The following is a 10,411-nucleotide window of genomic DNA, read 5'->3' as shown; positions in this document are numbered from 1 at the left end:
ATGTTTTACTAACCTAGCAAGAAAAATTCAGGGCAAAACAATTCTTAAACAGGTGTATGCAACATTCAGGTTTCACACATGTTTCAGATGTTTCAAAACAATGTTTCAATTGGTATTCACATGATGAAGCATGTATGATTTGGATGCTTGATGATGCATGATATGCGTGATTTGCAGTGCCTAAATGTAGGCATAACACCGGGGTGTTACAGCCCCGGTTCGACGCCACCCCACCGCACTCCTCGACGTCGTCCATCGATGGCAGCACCGCGTCGACCACATCGAGCAAGCCACCTCCAGCTGCCGCACCACAATGTCACCATATGGTGACCTGGGCCCGGGACGGCATCCACAAGCCAAACCCGCGGTATGCCATGACCGTCGCGGCGCCGGCGGTCTCCCTAGTCCCCACCTCAGCGCGCACTGCTCTCCGCAACCCCAACTGGAAGGCAGCTATGCAGCGGGAGTTCGACGCCCTGCAAGCCAATCACACATGGCGACTTGTTCAGCGTCCCGCGTGAGCAAACATCGTCACCGGCAAGTGGGTGTTCAAGCATAAGTTCAACCCCGACGGCAGCTTCGATCGCTACAAAGCACGGTGGGTCGTGTGTGGCTTCACGCAGCGCGCCGACATCGACTTCAGCGAGACGTTTACTCCCGTGGTGAAGCCGGCGATAATCCGTACAGTTCTGACGCTTATTGCAGGGCAACGATGGCCGGTTCAGCAGCTTGACGTCTCGAACGCATTCCTTCATGGCCATCTCGACGAGCGCGTCATCTGTTAGCAGCCGATCGGCTTCATCGACCTGACGCAGCCCGACGCCGTCTGCCTCCTCTCCCGGTCCCTCTACGGCCTACGTCAGGCGCCACGGGCATGGTTCACACGGATCACCGGCTTTCTGTGCTCCATCGGATTCGTCGCCACGCGGTCGGACTCTTCGTTGTTCATCCTTCGTCGAGGCTTGTCAATGGCGTACCTGCTCCTGTACGTCGACGACATGGTGCTGAGTGCTTCCTCCAACACGCTCCTAAAGGACATCATCACCCAGCTCCAAGCCGAGTTTGCCGTAAAGGACCTAGGGCCGCTGCGCTACTTCCTCGGCGTCGACGTGCGCCATCGTGGCTCCGACTTCTTCCTGTCGCAGACCAAGTATGCTGAAGAGCTGCTCGACTGAGCAGGCATGGTGAATTGCAAGCCCACTGCGACACCGATCGACACCAAGGCCAAGCTGTCTTCTACCTCTGGCGCAGTCGTCTGCGACCCGAGCGAATATCGCAGCCTCGCTGGAGCCCTGCAGTACCTCACGATCACGCGCCCGACATCGCTTACGCCGTCCAGCAGGCATGCTTGCACATGCATGATCCGTGAGAGTGTCATCTCTTAATCATCAAGCGCCTTCTGCGCTACGTGTGTGGGACAACCTCCTGCGGGCTTCATCTTTGCGGTACGACCTCGACACCGACGATCATCGCCTACTCGGACGCCGATTGGGCCGGCTGCCCCGACACGCGGCGGTCTATGTCCGGGTACTGCATCTACCTCGGCAACGCGCTGGTTTCATGGTCTTTCAAGCGACAAGCCACGGTATCGCGATCGAGTGCGGAGGCGGAGTACCGCGCCGTGGCAAACGCTGTGGCCGAGTGCATCTGGTTGCGGCAGCTGCTCGGCGAGCTCAACGTCAACGTTCCCAGCGCCACGATCGCCTACTGCGACAACGTTTCTGCGGTCTACATGAGCAAGAACCCCGTACACCATTGGCGCACCAAGCACATCGAGCTGGACATTCATTTTGTCCGGGAATGAGTGGCCTTTGGTGATCTATGCGTCGTCCATGTCCCAACCGATCAGCAGTTCGCCGACGTGATGACAAAGGGTCTGCCCACGGCAACATTCGAGACGTTTCGATCCAGTCTCACCGTCGGGCCACCCGATGCTGTCACTGCGGGGGGGGGGGGGTGATAACGGAGACTGCGTCGCTGAGGAACTGATCGCCAACGGCCTCGCGCGGAGCGCGCACAGCAGGACGAAGTCGCCGCTGCATGCGCACAAAGCGCGCTCACGACGAGCATGTGCTCGAGTAACGGCAGAAGCTGGCCTAGTCTCCCTTGTATGTAGGATCCGCTCCTTGTATGTAGGATCAGGGAGATCACGAGCTAAGCCTCGCCTGTTGTATAAATGTACATGCCAGTGAATTAATACAGAGTGTGGCTTGAGTCTATTCTTCTTCAGCATCTCTTATTGCTCTGTGTTGCAACATATCTTCGATGAAAATTTTCTCATTCGATATTTGGGTGATGGAGCACGGGCCTTGTTTAGATTGAGGCTAGGAATCAGTATTTGATACTGTAGTACTTTCGTTTGTATTTGATAATTATTGTCCAATCATGGCCTAACTAGGCTCAAAAGATTCGTCTCGTAATTTACAATTAAACTGTGTAATTAGTTATTTTTTTATCTATATTTAATACTCCATACATTTATCCAAAGATTTGATGTGATGGAGAAAGAGTGAAAAAACTGCGATCTAAACAAGGCCACGGTGGGAATGAAACGCGGAGGGCAACAGGGCGCGCGGGGATGGCGACGCGACCAGGGACGCTCGTTTTCTGACGCGGGGGCGTGCTTCTTCCACTGTATCGATAGGTGCGCTTATTTCCGTTGTTTTAGTCGATAAGATTGGACGTCTTCTGCTATCTCAATCGGATGGTCTCGAGGTGCATCCGGACGCTAGTTGCGTCCATGCGCTGGAGCAGTCGGCCGACGGAGGAGTACTGTAGAGGCATACGTACATACGCGCAGACTGGGCACAGGGCGTCAAGCCGCCTTCACCTAGGCCATGTTTAGTTTCCTCAGTTTCCTGAATTTGGTACTATGCAAAAAGAAGATTTTCCGTCACATCAAACTTGCGGTACATGCATAAAGTACTAAATGTAGATGAAATCAAAAACTAATTGCACAGTTTGATTGTACTTTGCGAGACGAACGTTTTGAGCCTAATTAGTCAATGTTTGGACAATTATTACCAAATACCAACGAAATACTACAGTGTGCTACAGTGCAGCTGGAAATCCGGTGGCACAACTTTGGCCGGAACTAAACGCGGCGCTAATCTGCTTAGGGGTGCGCGTGGGCCAGTACGCAGATGCCTGTCCGCTTCTACACGGAAGTCGGAAGGTGACCGAGCGACGACCTCAGTCCACGGTCAATTGACCCATCTGCAGTATCCTCTGCATCCACCTACTATAATAATAACACTCGGGCTCCAGAACTGATATCTCCTGCCATTCTCTTCTAGCATAGCGACAGTATTGCCGATGGTTGCCACCATGCATCGCCTAGCTGCCATGCTCGTGTCGTTGCTCTGCTGCTTCTTGTTCATCGCCACGCTGAAAGCACAGCAGCAGCCCCAGCCAGCCGCTAGTGATAACACAGCTAGTCCTCCGAGCTGCATACCCCACGAGAGGGACGCCCTGCTGGCATTCAAGCACGCCGTCACCAGCGACCCTGCAGGCCTCCTCACCTCGTGGCGGCGAGATGGTGGCCACGGCGAGCAGGACTGTTGCCGATGGAGAGGCATCCGGTGCAGCAACCGGACTGGTCACGTCCATGAGCTTCGACTTCGAAACACCGGAGAAGAAGAAGCAGCTATGGAGGGCAAGATAAGTCCTTCTTTGCTTGCTCTGGATCATCTAGAGCACCTTGACCTCAGCTGGAATGATCTAACAGGGCCAAGTGGTCGTCTTCCCGAGTTCTTGGGCTCTCTAAAGAATCTCAAGTATCTTGACCTCTCTGGCATACCGTTCTATGGTGGCCTGCCTCCCCAGTTTGGCAACTTGTCAAGGCTGCAGTATCTAGATCTTTCCAACTTTAGGGGAGACATAAACTCGACGGATCTCTCATGGTTAACACGCCTTTCTTCTATACAGTATCTTAACCTTGACCAAGTGAAGCTCAGCACAGTAGTGGATTGGCATCATGTCATGAACATGCTTCCATCTTTGAGGGTCCTTCATCTTTCCGAGTGCTCTCTTGCAAGCGCAAACCAATCACTGCCACACCTGAACCTTACAAACCTCGAGGAGCTAGATGCCTCAGAGAACTCCTTCGACCATCCAATGGTGACCAGCTGGTTCTGGAACATAACAAGTCTCAGATACCTTTACCTCCACGAGACTAGTATGTACGGTCAATTTCCGGATGCTCTGGGCGACATGACATCCCTTCAAGTCCTTGATCTTTCAGGTAATTATTATGATGGTGAGAAGTCTCGCATCATGACCACGGATATGAAGAATCTATGCAATTTGGAGGTCCTGAACCTTGATTGGGCTTTCTTATATGGCGACATAGCTGAGCTGTTTACGAATAAACTACCTCGCTGTTCACCCAACAAATTACAAGAATTGGACCTCAATGGGAACCAATTAACTGGGAAGCTACCAAGATGGATAGGGCAATTAACGAGCTTGGTCGTTCTGAATCTTCGTCGGAACAACATCACAGGATCCCTCCCAATATCTGTAGGGCAACTTACCGGTCTGCAGACACTTGACCTCTCTTGCAACAACCTAAATGGACATGTTCCATATGAGATTGGTAAGCTCAGTAATCTGACCTATCTGGACCTAAATAGTAATAAATTGGATGGCGTGATAACGGAGGAACACTTTGCTAGTGCAAGGAGCTTGCAATATATAGACTTGTCATATAATGCCCTGAAGATTGAGATCAGCTCGGATTGGCAACCACCATCTAAATTAGATCTTGTAGACTTTGCATCCTGCCAGATGGGCCCACTGTTTCCTGGGTGGCTTCAGTGGAATGTGAACATCACCTATCTTGATATCTCGAGTGCAGGTATAGCTGATAGGCTTCCACAGTGGTTCTCCGATGCCTTTTCAAATGTTTGGTTCATGAACATCTCAAACAATCAACTCAACGGAACTTTGCCAACCGATATGGGCTCCATGTCACTTGAAGGGCTCTATCTCCGCTCAAACCAATTAACTGGTCAGATACCCACACTGCCACCAGGCATAAGTTTCTTGGACTTGTCCAACAACTTCTTGTCGGGACCTCTGCCCTCTGCTGTTGGATCCACCAATCTAACACAGCTATCTCTGTTCTCCAACCGACTCACTGGTCATATTCCTGAATCTTTTTGTAAATATCAGCAATTATTTGTGTTGGACTTATCTAACAATTTTTTGGAGGGAGAACCACCGTTGTGCCTCAAGGTAATGGAATCTGTAGCCTTAAGGAACAATAGTTTGTCAGGAAAGTTCCCGTCTTTTCTGCAAAACTCGACACGTGTGTTCTTCCTAGATTTGTCTTGGAACAAATTCTCTGGAAGATTGCCAATGTGGATTGGAAGCTTAACATCATTAAGAGTTATACGATTAAGTCACAACAAGTTCTTTGGTAGCATTCCAATGAACATCACAAACCTTTCTTGCCTTCAGTACATGGATCTAAATGACAATAAGATATCAGGCTCTCTGCCGATCTACCTATCAAATCTTAAATTTATGACAGACACATCCATGATGGATTGTTATACCCGCGCTGAATCTCATCTGTCTACAGTCCTCGGGGGGAAGGGCTCTGAAACTCATCTTAATAGTGTGTCTACAGTCTTCAAGGGGCAGGAATTGAACTACGGTTCCATCTATAGAATTTTGCAGACAAAGATGATGAACATTGATTTATCTTCTAACAATTTAACCGGCGAAATTCCTGAAGAAATAGTTGTTCTTGATGAGCTAGTGAATTTGAATCTGTCATGGAACCACTTGACCGGAGTTATTCCAAACAAGATTGGGGAAATGCGATCGCTGGAATCCCTAGACCTCTCGAGGAACATGCTTTCAGGGAAAATACCAGCCACTCTGTCAAATCTAACGTTCTTAAGTGACTTGGACCTTTCATACAACAATCTTACGGGAAGGATTCCATATGGGTCGCAGCTTGATACCCTGTTTGCAGAGCATCCATATATGTACATTGAAAACACCGGTCTCTGCGGGCATCCTCTTCCAAACAGTTGCTCGAATGAGGGTGCTGCACCAAAGGAAGGTGGCCAGCTGGGAAGAACTGACGAAGTTCATGGGATACAATTCTTTTATCTTGGACTCGGGTGTGGCTTCGTGGTTGGTACCTGGATCGCATTTGGTGTTTTGATGTTCAAGAGAAGCTGGAGAATTGTTTGCTTTCGACTCTCGGACAAGCTATGCGACAAAGTGTATGTCCTTGTTGCTGTATGGGCAAGAAAAACAGGAAGTGATAACCATGCATGAAGCAAAGGTGATGGTCGGTGCTTCAGCTAAATTTAGCCAATGCATGCATGAAACAAAGTGTGTGTGGAAGTAGCTACATAATATTGCTGGTTTTCTTTTTGGAATTTAATTAATGTAATATCCACACCCTTTGGCGTAAGAGTTGTAATATCATTACCTTATGATGACATGGCCAAATTAAATAATAAAAATTAGAGCTTGTGCTTATGTTGAGCACAGCGTGCCCTGTTTTTGGGTCGGATTCTGCCTCTAATTGCTTACTCGTGTTGTGGTGCCATGTTTCCATGTTGGTCATCCACATCAAGAAAGGCTCACGTCTCCTCCATGACCATTGTTTCCATACTCGTCGTCAACTGTTAATTGCTAAAGTGAGAAAGAGGTGACTACACATATGTTCAGTGCAGAATTAGCACAATTTACAGACACACGTAATATCCACATCCACATTAAATTTCATGGTTGATTGCTCTGATTTTACATTTGGCCGACGTCTCTTCAAGATGGAGGAGATAGATATGGGTCCCACGCTTGAGCGGCTCTCCTCTCCTGTCCTGCGGATTTCTTTTAAAAAAAAAACAGTTGCATACTCAAAGTACCCAATAAATAATATTCACTTATACAAACATTGAACAGGCAAGGGGAGCAAATTTCTCAGAAATTGACCGACCCCTCAAAAAAAAATTCTCAGAAATTGAAGAGCGCAATATATGAGCACAGTTTCCATGGTGGAGTACACTGCTACAGCAGTAGTTCCACTGCCTACTTGCCTAGTGACGAACATGCAAGGTTTCTTGTATTCTAGACGAACAAAACAAACTGTTACATCGACCGTCTGTACAATAACTACTGGAAAATGCGAGTTTCCCTACCGTTTTTATTGTTCCCTACGGTTTTGATTAGTTCTAGGGAATGAAATGTTTCCCTAGGGTTGCTTTTTGGAACCGTAGGGAACCTGGTGTTTCCCTAGGAAGTTCATGATTTCGTCGGGAGCAAGAAGAGCTGTAGTCCTTCAGCTGGCTGGGCCAGCTCCTACGTGGAAGATTTCCCTAGGAGGTATATATAAAATCCTAGGGAACGAAAAATCGGAACCCTGTATGAAGGCGCCACTTCTCCCGCCGCCGCCCAGTCCAGGCCAGTTCTCCCGCGTCAATTCAGGCTAAGGCGCCAATTCTCCCGCCTGCCCATCCAGTTTTTTTTTTTTTTTTTTTTTTTTTTTTTTTTTTTTTATGAATGGCCTCCTGAAAGGCAAAGCCAACAACAACAAAAAAGGAAAAAAAGAAAAAACACAGCGCCGCAGCGAGCGTCTCTCCATCGTAGAAGCGCCGCCGCCGTGCCCCCAGCGCATCCCAGCACGCGGCCGCCTGCCCGCCCACCCAGCGCCGAGCCGAGGATGCGACAACCATGAGCGCCAGCATGCGCGGAGCGCACTTCCCCCGAGCCCGCCTGCGGACCGCCTGCCCGCCCACGCCGCCCCAGGGCTTGCATGACCGCCCGCGGCCGCCTGCCCGCTGCGGCCCCAGAGCGCTGGCCGCCTGCCGCCAGCGCTGCCCAGGCGTGCCCCTGCCGCCGTCTGCGTCGCCCAGCGCCCGGCCGCCGCCCTTCCCCAGGACGCCGGCCTCCCCCAACACCGCCACCCTCCCTCGAGCTGCCTCCTCCCCAAGCCGCCGCCCTTCCCAAGCCGCCGTCGCCCTCCCCAACCTGCTGCCCTCCCAAAGCCCCCTACTCTGCACCCTGCTGCCCCCTCACATCTCCACCTTAAGCCCCCCCAATCCCCATCCCAAGCTTTCACTCCAATCACCCATTCTCGATCTGCTGCCTCCCATTCCCTCCCTCCATGTCCTGTTGTTTAGATCTGTGGAAGCAAAGGATGGATTGACAGAGGTAAGGTATTTTCTGGGGATTTCTAGTGCATTCTTGTGTGGACAGCAGTAAGAAGATTCACAAAGAATTGATATTGATGTATTATATTCAGTCTTCCCATTCCATAGTGGAGGCACCCTTCTACTGCTTGGTCGCCTAGAGCCAAGGAGGAGTCAAGGAGTAGGGGCGGTGTTGCCCGGAGCTCTGTTGTGAAGAAGGAAGGCACCACATCTGTAGAAAGAAGGCTTCACAGTCTGCTTGTCACTCTTGAACAAAGGATTTAAGGTGAGAAGGAAAATTTCCTTTTCTTGCTGCTTTTTTTGTATTGTTAGCAGAATTGGCATGTCTAAAATATTTTATACGGTCTGTTCATTTCTGAAAAATTAGAAACTAAGAAGCTTAGCACTATGATAATTTTGGTGTTGCAATCTATTAGGTGAATATTCTTTTTTAAGTGAGTTGTCTACTGGGTTCAGAGAATAGTCAATATTGTGACTCATCTGATGCAGTCTAGAAATTTTGTTACTAGTAATAATCAGTATATGTTCTATATAAACTTGTTTGTCTATTAGTTTTAGAATACATGCACTAAATCATGTGAGTTACTTGCAAATTTTTCTGTTTCAGTTCATTGTCACAACAATAGCCATGTCAGTAGAAGATCGTAGTTGGATGTATGACGGCTGGAATGACAATGGTCGTCATTCCTCAGATTGGGTGCGAAATACAAATGCTTTCCTAGACCAGGCTTTCAATTCGGTTTCTAATTCTGAAAAACTTGGAGTAGTGTGTCCGTGTTCAGATTGTCGCAATAGAGTTAGACGGAGAAGAGACGTCATGAGCATGCATTTGTGTAAAAGAGGGTTTATGCCTGGCTATTTTACATGGACTGAACATGGTCAGCGGCCTATTAGTCAGCCTACAATGGATTATGCGTACGATACTGCCGATGGTTTAGATCAAATGTTAGCTGATTGGGGTGATGCAATGCAAACAGATAGTGTAGAGCATGAACCAACAGCTGATGCTAATGCATTCTATGCTTTGTTAGAAGCTTCAAAAGAGCCGCTCCATAGCTACACTAGTGTTGCACTGCAAACTGCTGCAGCACGCTTGATGGCAGTTAAGTCACAATACAATCTCCCCGTAGAATGCATTAATAAATTATTGGATTTGTTTGGTGATGTACTGCCTCAGAACCATAAGATGCCAAAATCTTTGTATGAGTGCCAGTGTCTTCTTCGTGGTCTAAAAATGCCTTACATCAAGATAGATGCTTGTACAAACAATTGCATGATATACTACAAAGAAGATAAGAACAAGGATAAATGTGATTTCTGTGGGGAGAGTAGATATGTAGTTACTGAACCAGCACACCAAGGGCAGAAACGAAAACCCATACCACGTAAGGTTCTACGATATCTCCCACTCATACCAAGGTTGCAGCGGTTGTTCATGGAGCCAAACACTGCAAAGCACATGCGGTGGCACAAGGAGGGTAGGCGAGCCAACCCAAATGTTATGGTGCATCCTTCTGATGCTGAGGCATGGACACATTTCAATACATCTTGCCCAGAGTTTGCAATGGACCCGAGGAATGTTCGGATTGCTTTGGCGACAGATGGCTTCAACCCATTTGGCTATGGAAAAGCTCAATATTCTTGCTGGCCAGTTTTTTCAATTCCTCTGAACTTACCTCCAGCTCTTTGTATGAAGGAGGAAAATATATTTCTTAGTTTAGTGATTCCTGGACCGGAGCATCCTGGCAAGAATATGAATGTCTTCATGCGGCCACTTGTTGATGAGATCAAGGAAGCTTGGCCAGGAGTTCTCACCTATGATAGCTTTTCAAAGCAAAATTTTCAAATGAAGGTTGCATATCATACTTCCATCCATGACTATCTTGGATTGGGTATGTTCTCTGGATGGTCAACACACGGTGGTTTGGCCTGTTTTGATTGTATGGCAGATGTGGACAGCACTTGGCTACCAAATGGGCACAAGTACAGTTGGTTTGATTGCCATAGAAGGTTCTTGCCAGCTGACCATAGTTTCAGGGACCAGAAGAATGCATTTAGGAAGGGCGTAGCAGTGTATGACACGCCTCCACATCGGTTAACATGGCAAGAGGTGCTAGCATACATGAATGAAGTCAAAGAGAAATCATTTGAAGGTTATGGTACTGTCCACAATTGGACTCACATCCCATTTCTGTGGGAATTGCCATATTTCCCTCTACTTATGCGTCCACATC

General features: G+C 48.5%; 1 protein-coding gene across 1 annotated transcript; it reads left to right on the top strand.

Annotated features, from left to right (window-relative positions):
- Positions 1-3,298: 3,298 nt before the first annotated feature.
- LOC136487564 (receptor-like protein EIX2) lies at positions 3,299-6,426 on the top strand. The gene has a single exon (XM_066484690.1). It carries the CDS (start codon positions 3,316-3,318, stop codon positions 6,295-6,297), a length of 2,982 nt encoding a protein of 993 aa, XP_066340787.1. The 5' UTR covers positions 3,299-3,315; the 3' UTR covers positions 6,298-6,426.
- The last annotated feature ends 3,985 nt before the right edge of the window (positions 6,427-10,411 follow it).

This window comes from Miscanthus floridulus, chromosome 10 (genome assembly GCF_019320115.1).
Source record: "Miscanthus floridulus cultivar M001 chromosome 10, ASM1932011v1, whole genome shotgun sequence".
Taxonomy (NCBI): domain Eukaryota; kingdom Viridiplantae; phylum Streptophyta; class Magnoliopsida; order Poales; family Poaceae; genus Miscanthus; species Miscanthus floridulus.
Note: the sequence above shows the minus strand (reverse complement) of the source record. Positions and strands in the feature narration are given on the sequence as shown.

Excerpts from the sequence above, each read along its gene's own strand:
- LOC136487564 (XM_066484690.1), top strand. The coding sequence starts at position 3,316 with ATGGTTGCCACCATGCATCGCCTAGCTGCCATGCTCGTGTCGTTGCTC.